At 45.6% G+C, this 23,169-nt stretch overlaps 1 protein-coding gene and 6 non-coding genes across 7 annotated transcripts; all 7 read left to right on the plus strand.

Annotated features, from left to right (window-relative positions):
* Nucleotides 1–3,622: 3,622 nt before the first annotated feature.
* Nucleotides 3,623–3,695, plus strand: trnaf-gaa (transfer RNA phenylalanine (anticodon GAA)). The gene has a single exon. It is a non-coding gene; the product is annotated as a tRNA-Phe (tRNA).
* Nucleotides 3,696–6,543: 2,848 nt separating this feature from the next.
* trnak-cuu (transfer RNA lysine (anticodon CUU)) lies at nt 6,544–6,616 on the plus strand. Its single transcript has one exon. It is a non-coding gene; the product is annotated as a tRNA-Lys (tRNA).
* A 1,017-nt stretch (nt 6,617–7,633) lies between these two features.
* On the plus strand, nt 7,634–7,706 carry trnaf-gaa (transfer RNA phenylalanine (anticodon GAA)). Its single transcript has one exon. It is a non-coding gene; the product is annotated as a tRNA-Phe (tRNA).
* A 2,848-nt stretch (nt 7,707–10,554) lies between these two features.
* Nucleotides 10,555–10,627, plus strand: trnak-cuu (transfer RNA lysine (anticodon CUU)). The gene has a single exon. It is a non-coding gene; the product is annotated as a tRNA-Lys (tRNA).
* Nucleotides 10,628–11,652: 1,025 nt separating this feature from the next.
* Nucleotides 11,653–11,725, plus strand: trnaf-gaa (transfer RNA phenylalanine (anticodon GAA)). The gene has a single exon. It is a non-coding gene; the product is annotated as a tRNA-Phe (tRNA).
* A 2,860-nt stretch (nt 11,726–14,585) lies between these two features.
* On the plus strand, nt 14,586–14,658 carry trnak-cuu (transfer RNA lysine (anticodon CUU)). The gene has a single exon. It is a non-coding gene; the product is annotated as a tRNA-Lys (tRNA).
* Nucleotides 14,659–19,636: 4,978 nt separating this feature from the next.
* On the plus strand, nt 19,637–23,045 carry LOC137318774 (zona pellucida sperm-binding protein 4-like). The gene is made up of 9 exons (XM_067981425.1): nt 19,637–19,868; nt 20,486–20,664; nt 20,734–20,831; nt 20,907–21,040; nt 21,119–21,308; nt 21,517–21,664; nt 21,819–21,891; nt 22,676–22,789; nt 22,864–23,045. Exons 1-9 carry the CDS (start codon nt 19,646–19,648, stop codon nt 23,010–23,012), a joined length of 1,308 nt encoding a protein of 435 aa, XP_067837526.1. The 5' UTR covers nt 19,637–19,645; the 3' UTR covers nt 23,013–23,045.
* The last annotated feature ends 124 nt before the right edge of the window (nt 23,046–23,169 follow it).

Below are 23,169 nucleotides of genomic sequence, written 5' to 3' on the forward strand. Positions count from 1 at the left end.
GCCAGGTGACTATTTGATTTGATGCATTTGTCCGAAACTGATCACTTTTCCACATCTCGCGGCGGTCAGACCCGCTCTGTCTGTCTGTTGCTGCTGGTGATCATTAATGGGAACAGGCCGCGAGTTGAACGTTTAACTGCAAATCGCAGAAAAACAAATAAAAAGAAAGACTTGTTTCTCCGGCCCAGAGGTAAAGTTACAATGGATGTGATTCAAAAAGCTGGCCCGTGAATTTGTCTGTGGATATTTTTACAAAGCTTCGATTTTAAAAGTTGCAAAAACATGAAATAAATTAAGGTAAATTACAAGAATCGAATCCATGATCACGACATCACCGGAAACTCGATGCAAATGAGTTAACCGGCCCTACTAACGGCACATTCGGCTGTTTAATTAATTTTTGTACCTGCAGCGAATTCTGTACTTGGACCCCGAAATCTCTTTGCTCCTCCACAGCACCGAGTTTCTCACCATTTATAAAATACTCTGATTTATCTTTCTTAGATTTAAAGTGTTTGACCTCCGTCTCCCCCACATTGAACTCTATTTCCCACAGTTTTGTCCACACAATTAATCTATCAATTCCCACTATTCAATTTCCTGCTACCATCTGCATTACTTCCTGCGTCACCAGAAGGCTGCGTGTTCTGGTTCTCTGGTTCTCAAATTACAGAAAATCGTTTCATTTTGCCCTCGACCTTTGATCTTGTGCTGCGGATGAAACTTTTGCAAAGAGGGAGAAGAAGCCCTCAAATCGCCCCACGTGTATCTCAAACGCTTTGGGAAGAAGTTCTGTGTAAACAATCAGGAATTTAAAGGCACCTCAATGACCTGCACTTTCATTGAATGAGTTTTTTTCGCCATTGGAATCGACGTGAGATCGCTGTCGGCTTTCATCTCACTGAAGTGCAGAGTGTGGCCGCCTTGTATCGGTCAACGTGTTAGTGACGAGTTTGGGGTAAGCACGGGTCGCGTTTATTTCTGAAATCTCACCAAGCACCGGGGAAAAGAAACTTAGAATCCAAGCAGATCTGGACAATGCGCAGCGCAGCCGCACAGGAGTTACAAATCCAACCTCTCACCACTCGGCAATCGCATTAACTGAACTTTACTCTGGCCCGTGTCACCGCGCTGAAATCGAGTCTTTCTCGGCCACATTTTTTGTTAACATAATAATTACTGGTTCAAGAGTGAAGATTGTCGGCTGCTTAACTGAAAGGGCAAGAGACAACTTTGTCGACACCGTGTAGTGTCACAGATCTGCTGGTTTGTCCTGCTCATTTCATCTTACCTCATTTTCAGCAAACCTGAATATTACTGGAACAGAGAATGGCGAATCACAGCTCAAAAATCAATCCTCTCTTCCACGAGCGGACTGAGTCTTTCAACATACAGGTGTTTAATGGCAAGGTGAGATTAATTTTCAGAAATAATACAGCACAGATTTTCACTCGTGCAAGCTGCACACTATTTTGGAAAAGTAAACTGATTGGAAGAAAGCTGTTGCATTGAGCGCGGCAACCTGAAGCTTTAGCTCGATGAATTCGTCCTTGAACATTTACAAGCTCTGTTTCTGTGGCGCAATTTGTTTGCGCGTTCGGCTGCCAACTGAAAAGTTGGTCGTTCGAACCAACGAGAGGACGCTATAGCAACCTTTTGCCTTAACATTCATTGTCTCGCATTTCTTGGGTTCGAATGTGTGTCTTGTCTGGCAGAAAATGTACCGCAAACATTGCCAGCTGAGTGCGTCTGATTTTCCACCATTTATTCTGCAGTTGGATAAAAGGCATCTGAAAAAATCCAAAAAAACCGAGATTGGCTTGAACGAAGTCGGAATACTTCTTGACAGAGAAGGTTCGAAGGTTGCAGGCGAGCTCCTTCAGACTGAATCACACTGACATGGATATTTCTGCAGTGAGCGACATCAGACTGTTTCCACAATGAATGTCACTCCCTTTATTTTGGAAAAGTGAAATGGTATTCACATTCCGACTGGTTTCAGTTGATTTGTGAGAGATCGTTAAAGGACAATCTCCGGTTAAGACGGCCTTTTTCTCTCTCTTTGTTGGCCGAATCCAAAATGAAATTGGAGCTGGACTAATCAGGCAAGAAATCAGGAATCACTTTTGCAAACAAAATACGGCCGAAATCTGGAACTCTCTCATCCCAAAGGATGATGATTGTGGCTCAATTCATAATTTGAAATCTGATATTGATACATCGTTTTTCGATTCGGGTACCAAGGAATATGAGTCCAAGGCGGAGAAACAGAGATGAATTGCAGATCAACTCATGATCTAATTGAATGGGGCAGCAGGTTCGAGGGGCTGAATGGCCTTCTCTTGTCCCGATGTTCCGATACTGCTCAGCGCGGGGCTGGACGAATGGTAAAAGACATCACACGAGCTCCAGAATGAAAAAACGGGTGTTCAGAAGCAGATACCCTGAGATTGTGGAACGAACTGAACTCCTGCAGCAAAGCCAACAGCTGTCTCTCTGCAATAATAGGATGCGAAGAATTTCAGCACTCGGCACGGCAAGCGCAGTCGGGAGAGCATGAGACTCTTAATGTCAGGGTCGTGGGTTCGAGCCCCACGTTGAGCGATTTGTGTTCTACTTTTCACACTGTGTGATAAAAGTTTCAAAGTGCAACCTCTTGTCTCCAGATTCGAACCAGACACAACCCTGAGCTGCGTGAAAGGAAACCGTGAGCGTTGCCAAATATCCACTCCCTCCCGATTCGACCTCCTCGTTCCCTCCACATGGGACACGGACATGTTATCGGTTCAATCGGATTCACTTTTTGCTGTTATTAAAAATGTTGATGGTCTGAAAATGTAATATTTAGGAGATGCCAACTCTGGAACAATTCGCCTCTCTGAGACCTCCTGATCTCCCCTTACCCTATTTGATTCTCCCTGCGCTCCTTATCATCGCTGATACGCTCTGTCTCTTACCTTCTCCGATACCCTCAGAGAGTCCATGATCCACTTTGTACCTTGTCAGCGCCATTCACCTGCTCTGATACCTATTGATTGCCCCTGACACAGATGCGCCCTGAGCCGCCTTACACTCTCCCATACTCGGCAGTCCTTCCCCTCTCTCAGATCTTAAAACACTCTCTGATGCCATCTGACTGCCCGCTCTCCTCTTTGAGCCCCCTTGCACTCTCTGATGCCATCTGATAGTACCTTCCCCTCTCTGAGATGCCCTTGCCACAATGGATCGCCACTAAGAAGCGATTAGACGCCCTGAGGCCTTCTCAGAAGCAATTACCGTCCCTGCTATGAAAGTGCGGTGTAACTTCACAGGTGGATCTACCGGTCTGTGTTAAGGATGAGATCAAGAGGTTGATCGGTCGCTGCTGCTTCCGCCTCTGAGAGCTCTATCGGCGGTCGGTACCGATCTTCCTCCCACAAACTGGGTGTGGATGTATGAGTGCGCTGTTGATTTATAAACTTTGGTAGTTTAAGTATGACAACGACGTTGATATATGAACTGTGGGTGTATCTCTACGAGTACGATGTTTATATATGAATTGTGGAATGAACAGGAGGGGCAATTCCTCCTGGGGTTATATTTTCTTCCACGACAATAACACAAAGTAATCGTTGGATATAGAGCCGAAATAGCTCAGTTGGGAGAGCGTTAGACTGAAGATCTGAAGGTCCTTGGTTCAATCCCGAGTTTCGGCAGTTTTTGTTTGTTGACTTTCTTCTTCCTTGCTTCGATTCTCGGATTTATTTGCAGTGAAATTTAATTCCCGCCACTGAAGGATTGGGGATTGAATAGAGAGACATCAAGGATGGGAATTATTTATATCGTTTGTACTTGGCTGTTATTTCACTGTTACCTTCTGCCTTTTTCTCTTGGTTTTGTCTCTCTCGGTGCCAGGTGACTATTTGATTTGTCCGAAACTGTTCCATTTTCCACATCTCGGGCCGGTCAGACCCGCTCTGTCTGTCTGTTGCTGCTGATGATCATTAATGGGAACAGGCCGCGAGTTAAACGTTTATCTGCAAATTGGAGAAAGACAAATCAAAAGAAAGACGTGTTTATCCTGCTCAGGGGCAAAGTTACAACGGATGTAATTCAAAAACGGTCCCCGTGAATTATTCTGTTGATTTTCTTTTTAAAGCTTCGATTTCAAAAGTTACAAAAACGCGAAATAAATAAAGTAAATTACAAGAATCGAGTCCGTGATCATTATGTTACAGTATACTCTTTGCAAACGAGTTAACCGGCCGTACCAACGGCACATTAGGCTGTTTAATTAATTTTTGTACCTGCAGCGATTTCTGTACTTGGACCCCTAAATTTCTCTGCTCCTCCACAGCACCGAGTTTCTCACCATTTAGAAAATACTCTGATTTATCTTTCTTAGATTTAAAGTGTATGACCTCGGTCTTCCCCACATTGAACACTATTTGCCACAATTTTGTCCATACACTTAATCTATCAATTCCCACTTTTCAATTTCCTGCGATCATCTGCGTTTCTTCCTGCGTCACCAGAAGGCTGCGTGTTCAAAACACGGGGTAACCGTTGCCTTTAGAGCTGATAGGATTCTGTATCGTTCCGGAATGAATGTTTCATCTGCTTTTTCTCAATAAACAGAACCTTGCTCTAAATTCTGGTTTTCTGGTTCTCAAATTTCAGCAAATCGTTTCATTTTGCCCTCGACTTTTGATCTTGTGCTGCGTCTGAAACTTTTGCAAAGACGGAGAAGAAGTCCCCAAATCGCCCCACGTGTATCTCAAACGCTTTGGGAAGAAGTTCTGTGTAAACAATCAGGAATTTCAAGCACCTCAATGACCTGCACTTTAATTGAATGACTTTTTTTCGCCATTGGAATCGACGAGAAATCGCTGTCGGCTTTCATCTCACTGAAGTGCAGAGTGTGGCCGCCTTGTATCGGTCAATGTGTTAGTGACGAGTTTGGGTTAAGCAAGGGTCGCGTTTATTTCTGAAATCTCACCAAGCACCGGGAAAAAGAAACTTAGAATCAAACTGTCCCTGTAAGTGATGAATTGAAGGGAATATCGCTCCAAACAGATCTGGACAATGTGCAGCGCAGCCGCACAGGAGTTACAAATCCACCCTCTCGCCACTCGGCAATCGCATGAACTGAACTTTACTCTGGCCCGTGTCACCGCGCTGAAATCGAGTCTTTCACCGCCACATTTTTTCTTAACATAATAATTACTGGTTTAAGAGTGAAAATTGTCGTCCACTTCACTGTAAGTGCAAGAGACAACTTTGTAGACACCGTGTAGTGTCACAGACCTGCTGGTTTGTCCTGCTCATTTCATCTCATCTCATTTTCCGCAAACCTGAATATTACTGGAACAGAGAATGGCGAATCACAGCTCAAAAATCAATCCTCTCTTCCACGAGCGGACTGAGTCTTTCAACATACAGGTGTTTAATGGCAAGGTGAGTTTAATTTTCAGAAATAATACAGCACAGATTTTGACTCGTGCAAGCTGCACACATTTTATTTTGGAAAAGTAAACTGATTGGAAGAAAGCTGTTACATTGAGTGCGACAACCTGAAGCGTCAGCTCGATGAATTAGTCCTTGAACATTTGCAAGTTCTGTTTCTGTGGCGCAATTGGTTAGCGCGTTTCGCTGCGAACTGAAAAGTTGTTCGTTAGAGGACACGAAGGCAACCTTTTACCTTAACATTCATTGTCTCGCAAATTCTTGGGTTCGAATGTGTGTCTTGTCTGCCAGAAAATGTACCGCAAGCATTGCCAGCTGAGTGCGTCTGATTTTCCACCATTTATTCTGCGGTTGGATAACAGGCATATGAAAAATATCCAAAAAAACGAGGTTGGCTTGAACGAAGTCGGAATACTTCTTGACAGAGAAGGTTCGAAGGTTGCAAGCGAGCTCCTTCACACTGACATGGATATTTCTGCAGTGAGCGACATCAGACTGTTTCCACAATGAATGTCACTTCCTTTATTTTGGAAAAGTGAAATGGTATTCACATTCCGACTGGTTTCAGTTGATTTGTGAGAGATCGCTAAAGGATCAATCTCCGGTGAAGACGGCCTTTTTCTCTCTCTCTGTTGGCCGAATCCAAAATGAAATTGGAGCTGGACTAATCATGCAAGAAATCAGGAATCACTTAAGCAAACAAAATACGGCCGAAAGCTGGAACTCTCTCATCCCAAAGGATGTGGATTGTGGTTCAATTCATAATTTGAAGTCAGATATTGACAGATCGTTTTTCGATTCGGGGACCAAGGAATATGAGTCCAAGACGGAGAAACAGAGATGAATTGCAGATCAACTCATGATCCAATTGAATGGGGCAGCAGGTTCGAGGTGCTGAATGGCCTTCTCTTGTCCCGATGTTCCGATACTGCTCAGCGCGGAGCTGGACGAATGGTAAAATACATCAGACTAACCCCAGAATGAAAAAACGGGTGTTCAGAAGTCGATACCCTGAGATTGTGGAACGAACTGAATTCCTGCAGCAAAGCCAACAGTTGTCTCTCTTCAATGATAAGATGGGAAGAATTTCAGCAGTCGGCCCGGCTAGCTCAGTCGATAGAGCATGTGACTCTTAATCTCAGGGTCGTGGGTTCGAGCCCCACGTTTGGCGATTTTCTTCTACTTTTCACACTCGGTGATAAAATTTTTAAAGTGCAACCTCTTGTCTCCAAATTCGAAACAGGCACAACCCTGAGCTGTGTGAAAGGAAACCGTGAGCGTTGCCAAATATCCACTCCCTATCGATTCTACCTTCTCGTTCCCTCCACATGGGACACGGACAGGTTATCGGTTCAATTGGATTCACTTTTTGTTGTTATTAAAAATGTTGAAGGTCAGAAAATGTAATATTTAGGAGATGCCAACGCTGGAACAATTCGCCTCTCTGATACCTCCTGATCCCCCCTTACCCTATTTGATTCTCCCTGTGCTCCTTATCATCGCTGATACGCTCTGTCTCTTACCTTCTCCGATACCCTCAGAGAGTCCATGATTCACTTTGAACCTTGTCAGCGCCATTCACCTGTTCTGATACCTATTGATTGCCCCTTACACAGATGCGCCCTGAGCCGCCTTACACTCTCCCATACTCGGCAGTCCTTCCCCTCTCTCAGATCTTAAAACACTCTCTGATGCCATCTGACTGCCCGCTCTCCTCTTTGAGCCCCCTTGCACTCTCTGATGCCATCTGATAGTACCTTCCCCTCTCTGAGATGCCCTTGCCACAATGGATCGCCACTAAGAAGCGATTAGACGCCCTGAGGCCTTCTCAGAAGCAATTACCGTCCCTGCTATGAAAGTGCGGTGTAACTTCACAGGTGGATCTACCGGTCTGTGTTAAGGATGAGATCAAGAGGTTGATCGGTCGCTGCTGCTTCCGCCTCTGAGAGCTCTATCGGCGGTCGGTACCGATCTTCCTCCCACAAACTGGGTGTGGATGTATGAGTGCGCTGTTGATTTATAACCTTTGGTAGTTTAAGTATGACAACGATGTTGATATATGAACTGTGGGTGTATCTCTACGAGTACGATGTTTATATATGAATTGTGGAATGAACAGGAGGGGCAATTCCTCCTGGGGTTATATTTTCTTCCACGACAATAACACAAAGTAATCGTTGGATATAGAGCCGAAATAGCTCAGTTGGGAGAGCGTTAGACTGAAGATCTGAAGGTCCTTGGTTCAATCCCGAGTTTCGGCAGTTTTTGTTTGTTGACTTTCTTCTTCCTTGCTTCGATTCTCGGATTTATTTGCAGTGAAATTTAATTCCCGCCACTGAAGGATTGGGGATTGAATAGAGAGACATCAAGGATGGGAATTATTTATATCGTTTGTACTTGGCTGTTATTTCACTGTTACCTTCTGCCTTTTTCTCTTGGTTTTGTCTCTCTCGGTGCCAGGTGACTATTTGATTTGTCCGAAACTGTTCCATTTTCCACATCTCGGGCCGGTCAGACCCGCTCTGTCTGTCTGTTGCTGCTGATGATCATTAATGGGAACAGGCCGCGAGTTAAACGTTTATCTGCAAATTGGAGAAAGACAAATCAAAAGAAAGACGTGTTTATCCTGCTCAGGGGCAAAGTTACAACGGATGTAATTCAAAAACGGTCCCCGTGAATTATTCTGTTGATTTTCTTTTTAAAGCTTCGATTTCAAAAGTTACAAAAACGCGAAATAAATAAAGTAAATTACAAGAATCGAGTCCGTGATCATTATGTTACAGTATACTCTTTGCAAACGAGTTAACCGGCCGTACCAACGGCACATTAGGCTGTTTAATTAATTTTTGTACCTGCAGCGATTTCTGTACTTGGACCCCTAAATTTCTCTGCTCCTCCACAGCACCGAGTTTCTCACCATTTAGAAAATACTCTGATTTATCTTTCTTAGATTTAAAGTGTATGACCTCGGTCTTCCCCACATTGAACACTATTTGCCACAATTTTGTCCATACACTTAATCTATCAATTCCCACTTTTCAATTTCCTGCGATCATCTGCGTTTCTTCCTGCGTCACCAGAAGGCTGCATGTTCAAAACACGGGGTAACCGTTGCCTTTAGAGCTGATAGGATTCTGTATCGTTCCGGAATGAATGTTTCATCTGCTTTTTCTCAATAAACAGAACCTTGCTCTAAATTCTGGTTTTCTGGTTCTCAAATTTCAGCAAATCGTTTCATTTTGCCCTCGACTTTTGATCTTGTGCTGCGTCTGAAACTTTTGCAAAGAGGGAGAAGAAGTCCCCAAATCGCCCCACGTGTATCTCAAACGCTTTGGGAAGAAGTTCTGTGTAAACAATCAGGAATTTCAAGCACCTCAATGACCTGCACTTTAATTGAATGACTTTTTTTCGCCATTGGAATCGACGAGAAATCGCTGTCGGCTTTCATCTCACTGAAGTGCAGAGTGTGGCCGCCTTGTATCGGTCAATGTGTTAGTGACGAGTTTGGGTTAAGCAAGGGTCGCGTTTATTTCTGAAATCTCACCAAGCACCGGGAAAAAGAAACTTAGAATCAAACTGTCCCTGTAAGTGATGAATTGAAGGGAATATCGCTCCAAACAGATCTGGACAATGTGCAGCGCAGCCGCACAGGAGTTACAAATCCACCCTCTCGCCACTCGGCAATCGCATGAACTGAACTTTACTCTGGCCCGTGTCACCGCGCTGAAATCGAGTCTTTCACCGCCACATTTTTTCTTAACATAATAATTACTGGTTTAAGAGTGAAAATTGTCGTCCACTTCACTGTAAGTGCAAGAGACAACTTTGTAGACACCGTGTAGTGTCACAGACCTGCTGGTTTGTCCTGCTCATTTCATCTCATCTCATTTTCCGCAAACCTGAATATTACTGGAACAGAGAATGGCGAATCACAGCTCAAAAATCAATCCTCTCTTCCACGAGCGGACTGAGTCTTTCAACATACAGGTGTTTAATGGCAAGGTGAGTTTAATTTTCAGAAATAATACAGCACAGATTTTGACTCGTGCAAGCTGCACACATTTTATTTTGGAAAAGTAAACTGATTGGAAGAAAGCTGTTACATTGAGTGCGGCAACCTGAAGCGTCAGCTCGATGAATTAGTCCTTGAACATTTGCAAGTTCTGTTTCTGTGGCGCAATTGGTTAGCGCGTTTCGCTGCGAACTGAAAAGTTGTTCGTTAGAGGACACGAAGGCAACCTTTTACCTTAACATTCATTGTCTCGCAAATTCTTGGGTTCGAATGTGTGTCTTGTCTGCCAGAAAATGTACCGCAAGCATTGCCAGCTGAGTGCGTCTGATTTTCCACCATTTATTCTGCGGTTGGATAACAGGCATATGAAAAATATCCAAAAAAACGAGGTTGGCTTGAACGAAGTCGGAATACTTCTTGACAGAGAAGGTTCGAAGGTTGCAAGCGAGCTCCTTCACACTGACATGGATATTTCTGCAGTGAGCGACATCAGACTGTTTCCACAATGAATGTCACTTCCTTTATTTTGGAAAAGTGAAATGGTATTCACATTCCGACTGGTTTCAGTTGATTTGTGAGAGATCGCTAAAGGATCAATCTCCGGTGAAGACGGCCTTTTTCTCTCTCTCTGTTGGCCGAATCCAAAATGAAATTGGAGCTGGACTAATCATGCAAGAAATCAGGAATCACTTAAGCAAACAAAATACGGCCGAAAGCTGGAACTCTCTCATCCCAAAGGATGTGGATTGTGGTTCAATTCATAATTTGAAGTCAGATATTGACAGATCGTTTTTCGATTCGGGGACCAAGGAATATGAGTCCAAGACGGAGAAACAGAGATGAATTGCAGATCAACTCATGATCCAATTGAATGGGGCAGCAGGTTCGAGGTGCTGAATGGCCTTCTCTTGTCCCGATGTTCCGATACTGCTCAGCGCGGAGCTGGACGAATGGTAAAATACATCAGACTAACCCCAGAATGAAAAAACGGGTGTTCAGAAGTCGATACCCTGAGATTGTGGAACGAACTGAATTCCTGCAGCAAAGCCAACAGTTGTCTCTCTTCAATGATAAGATGGGAAGAATTTCAGCAGTCGGCCCGGCTAGCTCAGTCGATAGAGCATGTGACTCTTAATCTCAGGGTCGTGGGTTCGAGCCCCACGTTTGGCGATTTTCTTCTACTTTTCACACTCGGTGATAAAATTTTTAAAGTGCAACCTCTTGTCTCCAAATTCGAAACAGGCACAACCCTGAGCTGTGTGAAAGGAAACCGTGAGCGTTGCCAAATATCCACTCCCTATCGATTCTACCTTCTCGTTCCCTCCACATGGGACACGGACAGGTTATCGGTTCAATTGGATTCACTTTTTGTTGTTATTAAAAATGTTGAAGGTCAGAAAATGTAATATTTAGGAGATGCCAACGCTGGAACAATTCGCCTCTCTGATACCTCCTGATCCCCCCTTACCCTATTTGATTCTCCCTGTGCTCCTTATCATCGCTGATACGCTCTGTCTCTTACCTTCTCCGATACCCTCAGAGAGTCCATGATTCACTTTGAACCTTGTCAGCGCCATTCACCTGCTCTGATACCTATTGATTGCCCCTTACACAGATGCGCCCTGAGCCGCCTTACACTCTCCCATACTCGGCAGTCCTTCCCCTCTCTCAGATCTTAATACACTCTCTGATGCCATCTGACTTCCCGCTCTCCTCTTTGAGCCCCCTTACACTCTCTGATGCCCTCTGATAGTACCTTGCCCTCTCTGAGATGCCCTTGCCACAATGGATCGCCACTAAGAAGCGATTAGACGCCCTGAGGCCTTCTCAGAAGCAATTACCGTCCCTGCTATCAAAGTGTCAAAGTGCGGTGTAACTTCACAGGTGGATCTGCCGGTCTGTGTTAAGGATGAGATCAAGAGTTTGATCGGTCGCTGCTGCTTCCGCCTCTGAGAGCTCTATCGGCGGTCGGTACCGATCTTCCTCCCACAAACTGGGTGTGGATGTATGAGTGCGCTGTTGATTTATAAACTTTGGTAGTTTACGTATGACAACGATGTTTATATATGAATTGTGGGAGCATCTCTACGAGTACGATGTTTATATATGAATTGTGGAATGAACAGGAGGGGCAATTCCTCCTGGGGTTATATTTTCTTCCACGACAATAATACAAAGTAATCGTTGGGTACAGAGCCGAAATAGCTCAGTTGGGAGAGCGTTAGACTGAAGATCTGAAGGTCCTTGGTTCAATCCCGAGTTTCGGCAGTTTTTGTTTGTTTACTTTCTTCTTCCTTGCTTCGATTCTCGGATTGATTTGCAGTGAAATTTAATTCCCGCCACTGAAGGATTGGGGATTGAATAGAGAGACATCAAGGATGGGAATTATTTATATCGTTTGTATTTGGCTGTTATTTCACTGTTACCTTCTGCCTTTTTCTCTTGGTTTTGTCTCTCTCGGTGCCAGGTGACTATTTGATTTCTCCGAAACTGATCCATTTTCCACATCTCGGGGCGGTCAGACCCGCTCTGTCTGTCTGTTGCTGCTGATGATCATTAATGGGAACAGGCCGCGAGTCAAACGTTTATCTGCTAATTTGAGAAAGACACATAAAAAGAAAGACGTGTTTATCCTGCCCAGGGGCAAAGTTACAACGGATGTAATTCAAAAACGGTCCCCGTGAATTTTTCTGTGGATTTTCTTTTTAAAGCTTCGATTTCAAAAGTTACAAAAACGCGAAATAAATAAAGTAAATTACAAGAATCGAGTCCGTGATCATTATGTTACAGTATACTCTTTGCAAACGAGTTAACCGGCCGTACCAACGCCACATTAGGCTGTTTAATTAATTTTTGTACCTGCAGCGATTTCTGTACTTGGACCCCTAAATCTCTCTGCTCCTCCACAGCACCGAGTTTCTCACCATTTAGAAAATACTCTGATTTATCTTTCTTAGATTTAAAGTGTATGACCTCGGCCTTCCCCACATTGAACTATATGTGCCACAGTTTTGACCACACACTTAATCTATCAATTCCCACTTTTCAATTTCCCGCTATCATCTGCGTTACTTCCTGCGTCACCAGAAGGCTGTGTGTTCAAAACACCGGTTAACCGTTGCCTTTAGAGCTGATAGGATTCTGTATCGTTCCGGAATGAATGTTTCATCTGCTTTTTCTCAATAAACAGAACCTTGCTCTATATTCTGGTTCTCTGGTTCTCAAATTTCAGCAAATCGTTTCATTTTGCCCTCGACTTTTGATCTTGTGCTGCGGATGAAACTTTTGCAAAGAGGGAGAAGAAGTCCCCAAATCGCCCCACGTGTATCTCAAACGCTTTGGGAAGAAGTTCTGTGGAAACAATCAGGAATTTAAAGGCACCTCAATGACCTGCACTTTCATTGAATGAGTTTTTTTCGCCATTGGAATCGACGAGAAATCGCTGTCGGCTTTCATCTCACTGAAGTGGAGAGTGTGGCCGCCTTGTATCGGTCAATGTGTTAGTGACGAGTTTGGGTTAAGCACGGGTCGCGTTTATTTCTGAAATCTCACCAAGCACCGGGAAAAAGAAACTTAGAATCAAACTGTCCCTGTAAGTGATGAATTGAAGTGAATATCGCTCCAAACAGATCTGGACAATGTGCAGCGCAGCCGCACAGGAGTTCCAAATCCACCCTCTCACCACTCGGCAATCGCATTAACTGAACTTTACTCTGGTCCAGTGTCACCGCGCTGAAATCGAGTCTTCATCGGCCACATTTTTTCTTAACATAATAATTACTGGTTTAAGAGTGAAAATTGTCGTCCACTTCACTGTAAGTGCAAGAGACAACTTTGTAGACACCGTGTAGTGTCACAGACCTGCTGGTTTGTCCTGCTCATTTCATCTCATCTCATTTTCCGCAAACCTGAATATTACTGGAACAGAGAATGGCGAATCACAGCTCAAAAATCAATCCTCTCTTCCACGAGCGGACTGAGTCTTTCAACATACAGGTGTTTAATGGCAAGGTGAGTTTAATTTTCAGAAATAATACAGCACAGATTTTCACTCGTGCAAGCTGCACACATTTTATTTTGGAAAAGTAAACTGATTGGAAGAAAGCTGTTACATTGAGTGCGGCAACCTGAAGCGTCAGCTCGATGAATGAGTCCTTGAACATTTGCAAGTTCTGTTTCTGTGGCGCAATTGGTTAGCGCGATTCGCTGCGAACTGAAAAGTTGGTCGTTAGAGGACACGAAGGCAACCTTTTACCTTAACATTCATTGTCTCGCAAATTCTTGGGTTCGAATGTGTGTCTTGTCTGCCAGAAAATGTACCGCAAGCATTGCCAGCTGAGTGCGTCTGATTTTCCACCATTTATTCTGCGGTTGGATAACAGGCATATGAAAAATATCCAAAAAAACGAGGTTGGCTTGAACGAAGTCGGAACACTTCTTGACAGAGAAGGTTCGAAGGTTGCAGGCGAGCTCCTTCAGACTGAATCACACTGACATGGATATTTCTGCAGTGAGCGACATCAGACTGTTTCCAAAATGAATGTCACTCGATTTATTTTGGAAAAGTGAAATGGTATTCACATTACGACTGGTTACAGTTGATTTGTGAGAGATCGTTAAAGGATCAATCTCCGGTTAAGACGGCCTTTTTCTCTCTCTCTGTTGGCCGAATCCAAAATGAAATTGGAGCTGGACTAATCATGCAAGAAATCAGGAATCAATTCAGCAAACAATATACGGCCGAAAGCTGGAACTCTCTCATCCCAAAGGATGTGGATTGTGGCTCAATTCATAATTTGATGTCTGATATTGATAGATCGTTTTTCGATTCGGGTACCAAGGAATATGAGTCCAAGGCGGAGAAACAGAGATGAATTGCAGATCAACTCATGATCCAATTGAATGGGGCAGCAAGTTCGAGGGGCTGAATGGCCGTCTCTTGTCCCGATGTTCCTATACTGCTCAGCGCGGAGCGGGACGAATGGTAAAAGACATCAGACTAAATCCAGAATGAAAAAACGGGTGTTCAGAAGGAGATACCCTGAGATAGTGGAACGAACTGAACTCCTGCAGCAAAGCCAACAGCTGTCTCTCTGCAATAATAAGATGGGAAGAATTTCAGCAGTCGGCCCGGCTAGCTCAGTCGGTAGAGCATGAGACTCTTAATCTCAGGGTCGTGGGTTCGAGCCCCACGTTGGGCGATTTGTGTTCTACTTTTCACACTCGGTGATGAAAGTTTCAAAGTGCAATCTCTTATCTCCAGATTCGAACCAGACACAACCCTGAGCTGTGTGAAAGGAAACCGTGAGCGTTGCCAAATATCTTCGACCGTCTCGTTCTCTCCACATGGGACACGGACAGGTTATCGGTTCAATCGGTTTCATTTTTTGCTGTTATTAAAAATGTTGAAGGTCAGAAAATGTAATATTTAGGAAATGCCAACTCTGGAACAATTCGCCTCTCTGATACCTCCTGATCCCCCCTTACCCTGTTTGATTCTCCCTGAGCTCCTTATCATCGCTGATACGCTCTGTCTCTTACCTTCTCCGATACCCTCAGAGAGTCCATGATCCACTTTGAACCTTGCCAGCGCCATTCACCTGCTCTGATACCCACTGAGTGCCCCTTACACAGATGCGCCCTGAGCCCCCTTACACTCTCCCATACTCGGCAGTCCTTCCCCTCTCTCAGATCTTAATGCACTCTCTGATGCCATCTGACTGTCCCTTCCTCTCTCTGAGATCCCCTTGGCCCAATGGATCGCCACGATGAAGCCATTAGGCTCCCTGATACCTTCTCAGATCCCATTACCCTCCCTGATACATTCGTGCGATGTAATTTCACAGGTGGATCTTCCGGTCTGTCTTAAGGATGAGATCCAGAGTTTGTTCGGTCGCTGCTACCTCCGCCTCTCCCACTCTGAGAGCTCGATTGGCGGTCGGTGCTGATCTTCCTCCTATAAACTGGGTGTGGATGTATGAGTGCGCTGGTGATTTATAAACTGTGGGAGTTTATATGTGAAAGCGATGTTTATATATGAACTGCAGGTGTGTATATCTGAGTGCGATGTTAATATATGTGAACTGTGGGTGCGTATATGAGTGCGGTGTTTATATATGAACTGTGGGGTTTTATATATGACTGACTGCGATGTTTAATTATGAACTGTGGTTGGGATATATGATTGCGATGTTCAAATATGAACTCTGGTTGGGTATATATGAGTGCGATGTTTATATATGAAATGCGGTAATGAACAGGAAGAGCAAGGCGTCGCGGGGGTTATATTTTCTTGCAGGACAATGAGGCAAAGTTGCATTTGCTGTGGGGTCAAAATCGCTGAGTTGGAATTGCGTTAAACTGAAGATCGAAAGGTTGTTCATTCAATCCCGGGTTTCGGCAGTTTTTGGTTATTTGGTTTCATCTTCTTTGCGTCGATTCTCGCATTTATTTACAGTGAAGTTTGATTCCCGCCACTGAAGGATTTGGAACGGAATAGAGAGACATCAAGGATGGAAAATATTTCTATCGACTTGATATAGTTTTTATTTCTCTATTCCCCTCCATCTTTTTCTCTTGGTTTTGTCTCTCTCGGTGGCGGGTGATTATTTGATTTGATTCACGTGTCCAAACCCGATGCCTTTTCCACATCTCGGGGCGGTCAGACCCGCTCTGTCTGTCTGTTGCTGCTGATGATCATTGATGCGAACAGGCCGCGAGTTAAACGTTTCTCTGCAAACCTGAGAATGACAAATAAAAAGAAAGACGTGTTTCTCCGGCCCAGGGGTAAAGTTACAATGGATGTTATTCAAAAAACTGTCCCCGTCACTTCGTCTGAGGCCCCATTTGTGAAGCTTGGTTTTAAAATCATATAAACCCGAATCAAAGCCCCTTATCAGCTCATACAGGAATCAAACCGCGATCGTGATATTATGGCAGGTCTAAGCAAGCTAACGAACCGTTGCTTATATCCCATTAACGATTTTCAATCGTTTTTGTACCTATAGTGGTTGGTAGCGGTTTCTGAACACGGACCCCGAAATCTCTCTGAACCTCCACAGTTCCCAGCTTCTCACCATTGAGAAAATACTCTCATTTATCTTTCTTAGATTTAAATGAATGACCTCGCTCTCCCCCACATTGAACTCTATTTGCCGCAGTTTTTGCCACTCACTGAATCTGTCAATTCACACTTTTCAACTTCTTGCTTCTATCTCCATTACTTATTGCTCCCCCAGAAGGCTGCGTGTTCAAATTCCGCCGGGGTAACAGTTGCTTTTTGAGCTGATAGGATTCTGGATCTTTCCAAAATAAATGTTTTTTTGCTTTTTCTCAACAAACAGAACCTTGCTCTAAAGTTTGATTTCTTTGTTCCCCGGTTTCAGGGAGGTGTCTCATTCTGCACTCGACTTTTGATCTTGAACTGCGGTTGAAACTTTCGCAAAGAGGGAGAAGTCCCCAAATCGCTTGAGCTGAATCTCAAACGCTTTGGGAAGAAGTTCAGTGCGAACAATCAGGAATTTAAAGGCACCTCAATGACCTGCACTTTCTTTGGGTGAGTTTTCTTCGACATTACATTCAACCGTGAAATCGGCCTCGGCTTTCATCTAACTGAAGTGAAGAGTGTGGCCGCCTTGTATCTGTCAGCGTGTAAGTGACGAGTTTGGGGTCGGTCTGGGTCGCGTTCAATTTTGAAATCTCACCAAGCACCAGAAAAAAGAAACTTAGAATCAAACTGTCCCTGTCAGTGATGAATTGAAGTGAATATCGCTCGCAGCAGATCTGGACAATGTGCAGTGCAGCCGCACGGGAGTTCCAAATCCACCCTCGCACCACTCGGCAATCAGAGAAACTTAGCTTTACTCTGGCCCAGTGGCACCGCGCTGAAATCAAGTCTTTCTCGGCCACATATTTTCCTAACATCATAGTTACTGGTTTAAGAGTGAAAACTGCCGTCCGCTTCACTGTAAGTGGAAGAGACAACTTGTCGACACCGTGTAGTGTCACAGACCTGCTCGTTGGACCTGCTCATTTAATCTCATCTCATTACCTGCAAAGCGAAACATTACTGGAATAGAGAATGGTGAATCACAGCTCGAAAAATCAATCCTCTCTACTACTGGGTGACCGAGTCTTCCAACATACAGGCATTTAGGGACAAGGGGAGTTTGATGTTCAGAAATAAGACGGCAACGATTTTCACTCGTGCAAGCTGCACACCCTTTATTTTGGAAAAGTAAACTGATGGCAAGACAGCTGTTTCATTGATCGTTGCAAGCTGAATTAGCTCGGTGAATTAGTCGTTCAGAAGGGCAAACGTCGTGTCTCTGTGGCGCAATTGGTTAGCGCGTCTGGCTATTAACTGAAAAGTTGGTGGTTTGAGCCCACCCGCGGATGACAGAGAGCTTTCATCTTAACATTCGTTGTTTCGCATTTCCCGGTTTCGAATGTGTGTTCTGTTTGTATGAAAATGCACCGTAAACATTGCCAGTTGAGCGCGGCTGATCTTCCACCATTTAATCTGCGGCCGGATAACAGGCATTTGAGGTCCAGTTTTGAGCTTCCAGATCTGTTCGCACAACACGCTGATTGGTGTTCTCAGTGCGAAGACGGGACTTGGTCTCCACGAGAACTGTGCGGTGGTCACTCCCACCAATACTGTCATGTACAGATGCATTTCCGACAGGTAGATTTGTGAGGACGAAGTCAAGTAATTTTCCCCCTCGTGTTGGTTCGCTCGCCATCTGCTGCAGGCCCAGTCTGGCAGCTTTGTCCTTCAGGACTCGGCCAGTAGTCGTGCTACCGAGCCACTCTTGGTGATGGACATTGAAGTCCCCCACTCAGAGTACCTTCTGTGGCCCTTGCTACCCTCAGCGCTTTCTCCAAGTGGTGCTCAACATGGAGGAGGACTGATTCATCAGCTGAGGGAGGGCGGTTGGTGGTAATCAGCAGGAGGTTTCCTTGCTCATGTTTGACCTGATGCCATGAGATTTGCATTTGGTCCAGAGTCAATGTTGAGGACTGTCAGGGCCATTCCCTCCTGACTGTATATCACTGCACCGCCACCTCTGGTTTGTCTGTCCTGCCAGTGGGACAGCACATACCCAGGGATTGTGATGGAAGAGTCACGGACCTCTGCTGAAAGGTATGATTCTGTGAGTATGGCTATGTCAGGCTGTTGCTTGACTGCTCTCCAATTTTCGCACTGGTCCCCAGATTTTAGTGAGGAGGACTTTGCAGGGTCAACTGGGCTTGGGTGCCTTTTTCATGTCCAGTTTTATTCTGAGTATGACTTTTTTTAAACGAGTTTTTACAACTGAATGGCTTGCTAGGCCATTTCAGAGGGCAATTACGCATCAACCACATTGCTGTGGGCCTGAAGTCACATCATAGGCCAACCGGGTAAGTACGGCAGGTTTCCTTCTCTGAAGGACATTAGTGAACCAGATGGGTTTTATTTATGACAATCCGGTCGTTTCATCGCCAGCATTACTGATAGTAGTATTTTAATTCCAGATTTTAATTAATTAATTGAATTTAAATTCCCCAGCTGCCGTGGCAGAATTTGAACTTATGACACGTAGATTATTCGTCCAGGCCTGCTGGATTACAAGTTCAGTAACATAACCACTAATGCTACCGTACTGTATCTGGACAATAACATATTGATTTGACTCTGTTTATTAATTAGTATTTAAAAAAACCGCATTCCCACGGGTCACACTGAGATGGGGCCTATTTTTTATCAACTATTAAAGTTGACGTTGGGTCCAAGAAATAAAAGTGACTAAAAAAGCAAAATAGGAACTGATAATGTGATGTGGTTCCAGTTTCTTTTAATTTTGTGATGAAGAAATAAAGGTGTCAAGGGGGAAAAAAGCAACAATTTCAATGCAACCAAACAAGAAGTCCGGGGGCGAATTGTGGAGCTGTCGTTGGACCCAGTCTCACCTTTTTTTTTTCTTCTTTTTTTGTCGTTTGACCCAGTCTCACCTTTTTTCTTCCATTAAAAACAGGCCCATCTCCGTGTGAGCCGTGCGAATGCTGGTTTATGTTCCGGAGCCCGTGGGCCTCGGACTGTGCCTCAGGCTGATTGGAACAGACAATTACTGCCAGTTAACAGCGCTGCGATAAAAAGAGGGAGTCGGTTTTCTACTCTCACTTACCTGGGAGGGTTTGTTTGTTATAATGGAGGGTTTGGGGATTCTTGGTTTGTTACTTGTTGTAATCTGTTCAGCTCAGCCGCCCTCTCTCCTTTTCCCCGCCGATAAATGTTGGCTGTCTCCCAAAAACCGCAAAGACTGCGGATTTCCCGGAATTGAAGCCAGTGAGTGTGTGCCGAGAGGCTGCTGCTTTGATGCGGGGAACCGGGATGCACCGCCGTGTTTCTATTCACTGGACAGTCTTCCAGGTGCGTGTATTCTCAGTCCGTTTATGTTCTGGGCCAGGACTTTCCAGGTTCACCCGCAATCTCGCTGTACTCGGGGTTTCCCTGGACAGTTTCCTCTTTCTCCTTCCTGTCATACAACGTCAGTTTGAATTTCAAACCTTTCCAGTCCGGAGAGTGGAAATGGTGGTGTGATTGAGAGTCTCAAATCCCGCAGAGTATAATTGATTGTGGGATTGGGGGCTGGTAATCAAACGGAAAGGGAAATAGTTAATCGGCCTTTGACACAATAGCTGCAGTTAAAATCATTCCACCGTTGCTCGGTGACTTGGGACTCACACTGGTTGAATTCTGCCACGTGTAATTGTCCAGCTAGTTGGGGGGGAGGGGCAGAGTGAATGAGCCCCGGCCCCTGCTGCCACTGACCATTTGAATTTGATATTTAATTTCTATCGGCGATGCGAGCAATTTTAATCCAAGCAGCGTGGTGACGAGCTGTAATTGGTCAACTGGTTTCCATTAGACAGATAAGGGGACGGGATAGAAACTGAAACATGGATGGGGTTTGTCCCCTTCCCTGTAACGGTTCCCTTGACCCTCCCCGTGGGTCAACTAACCGCCTTTCATTGACTCTCTTGCAGTCTGCACCAAGGATGGGCAGGTCCTCATCGCTATCTCCAAGGATTTGACGCTGCCTCCTGTAAACCTGACAACGGTACATCTGAAGGATGGAGAAGGAGCGGAGTGCAATCCGATCGTGGCCTCTGCAGACACTGTGCTCTTTCAGTTCGCAGTCACTGAATGTGGCGCTACTCAGCGGGTAGGTATTGTGGGCTGGGTGTCCCATCAATAGCTCAGTTCGGGAATGATGATCTTCTGTCTCTTGCAGCTGGACGGCATGAACATCCTGTATGAAACGGATGTGTTGGGTGAGTTTGAGATCTTGGATGGCGCTTTGGGATCGGTGACCCGGGACAGCCCTTTCAGGTGAGAATAGGAGCACATTCAGCGGGTAGAGACCGTGAGGACCTGAATTCTTCAGCCGTGTCCGTTTTCTTTCAGGCTCCATGTCCAGTGCAGTTACAGGGGAAGCCAGGAGTCTGATCTGCAGGTGAAGCCCAGAGTTTACACACTTTCTCCACCACTGCCTGCCACTGAGGCCGGGATCCTGCTTCTGGAGCTGAGAATAGCGAGAGGTAACGAGTGCTCGCTGATAGTAGTGTCCAACTTCAGGCTCTCCAAATAGTGCCCACCCTTCATCTTTCTCTTTTCAGATGGTGGTTACCGGAGCTGGTATGTGGCCAGTGACTACCCGATCCTGAGTGTGCTCCGGGACCCCGTGTTTGTGGAGGTTCGTGTTCTGAACCGGAACGATCCGTCCCTTGTGCTGCTGCTCAATGACTGCTGGGCGACCCCCACCCCAGAGCCGTATTCGGGGCTCCGATGGGACCTCCTGGTGGAGAGGTAAGGGAGCGAGTGAGGGGGCTTGTGGCAGTGTGGGGATTGGGGAGGGGGCGACATGGGCGAGGATTAATACAAAAATCATTCCTGGAGTCCGAGTTAATGACAGGGGGAAATAGTCCTTCGAAGTTGATATTTTGTTCCAGACTTTGGTATAATTTGTTTGATGTAAACCTGTCACCGTGTGACTCCCCCTCTGTCTCTGTTCCAGGTGCCCCTTTGCTGGTGATAACTACAAAACCCGCCTCCTCCCGGTAAACGCTGCTTCCCATTTGCTGTTCCCAACTCACCATAATCGTTTTGTAGTCAGCACGTTCGCTTTCTGGGACCGAGTTTCGGGCCGGGCTCTGTCCGGGGAGGTGAGTTTCCTTCAGTGCTTCTTTCCCGGTCACTTGGTATTACATGATCCCTGGGTCTTAAGTGAGCAGGCCCCTGTTGATCGGTTGACTGTAGAAGCATTAATCTCCTAACTGGGAGCTGTGGGATTGACCATACCGCACTGTCCCTTTGCAGGTTTATTTCCACTGCAGTGCTGAGGTTTGCTACCCTTCCACTCGAGAGAACTGCACGGCTCCCTGCAGCCCCAGTAAGTACCTGTGATCTGACTAGAAACTAAACCCTGACGGGGAGGGGTGGGTGTGGGACATCTGGACACGGGGCTCTCTCAGCAAGGGGCCGAACACTGGGCACAGGGTGAATGTCCCGAATCTGGCGGTTCTGGGAACTTGTCCCGTTCCATTCGGTGCAGGTTTCCATTCGAATAGCAATATCGGGCAGCGGGTCTGCGCACATCTTGCACCAGGTCAGTAATTGTGAAGGATGCTCTGATCCTTGAGCTGGGATGAATGAGGTACTTTTGGCTCCTTGCTACTTGCCCGGATGCTGAGCTGCCCTACCTGCCGACCCCCTGAGGAGCAGAATCCTCCCATTGTTGGCACGGGTGTGTTCCACATCCGGTTCCGAATAGTCCACCCTTCTCCTTGGAGAACATTAAACCAGCATCTAACTATCATCATTCTGACACTGGGAATTCAGGGTGGAACCGAACGGATGTCCCGGGGCCGGACACCTGGCCAATTGTGAGTGTCTTATAAAACTGCGGGTCAAAGTAGTGCATCAGTGTCTTTCACCAGGAGACCAGACTGACCATTGTGGCGGCAGCAGTAATTGCGAACTCTGCTCAGTTTGCACGTCCTTCTGAGAATCCGTTTGGTGAGGACCGGATGGAATTATAGCCGGAACTGCAATCTCTGTCCGGTACCCAGGGCCCTGATGTGTTTTCCATGAGGCCATCTGATTCAGGATTTCCAGACAGATGAAGATTTAATCATTCACCATGAACTCTTGTCTCTTTCTCTCCTTCGCCCCAGAGAGGCGAAGAAGTGCCGATGACCAGTCTGGGGTATTGGTGACCGCTGATGGACCCATCCTTTTCCTGGAAGGTGAGGCGAGATTGGCTGCTCTGATCCACCAGGATGAGAAAGGTAAAGCAGGGAGCTCCAACCGTGTCTCGTGATGGAGTAACTGGTGCCCATCTAACCCTGGCTTCTCCCCACAGATACTGCTGTTGATTCCCCCTTCCGTGTTCCTGGATTAGCTGTTGGGGTAGCGCTGCTCTCCGTGGCCCTGTTGGTCGGGACTGTTGCTATATGGAAAATGGAGCAGGGCCGCAGGGTGGGCTCCGAGTGCAGCTCCATGGAACTGTAGATGTCTGTTGGATAATAAAATCCTGTTACAGATGATTGCTGGTCTCGTGTTATCTTCCAAATGCTCGCTGGATTGTACTCTTTGCAGTGAGTTAACTTGGTGTCTGGTTTGAGAATTGTTTTTGCTGCAGCCAACAATTGCAACCTTCCCCAATTCG

This window comes from Heptranchias perlo, unplaced genomic scaffold (assembly GCF_035084215.1).
Source record: "Heptranchias perlo isolate sHepPer1 unplaced genomic scaffold, sHepPer1.hap1 HAP1_SCAFFOLD_73, whole genome shotgun sequence".
NCBI classification, from domain to species: Eukaryota; Metazoa; Chordata; class Chondrichthyes; order Hexanchiformes; family Hexanchidae; genus Heptranchias; species Heptranchias perlo.

What these genes read in the sequence shown, in the direction of transcription:
- LOC137318774 (XM_067981425.1), top strand. Translation starts at nt 19,646, where the DNA reads ATGGAGGGTTTGGGGATTCTTGGTTTGTTACTTGTTGTAATCTGTTCA. An exon ending in TTCACTGGACAGTCTTCCAG is followed by an intron (nt 19,869 to 20,485) that starts GTGCGTGTATTC and finishes ACTCTCTTGCAG; the next exon opens with TCTGCACCAAGGATGGGCAG. An exon ending in AATGTGGCGCTACTCAGCGG is followed by an intron (nt 20,665 to 20,733) that starts GTAGGTATTGTG and finishes TGTCTCTTGCAG; the next exon opens with CTGGACGGCATGAACATCCT.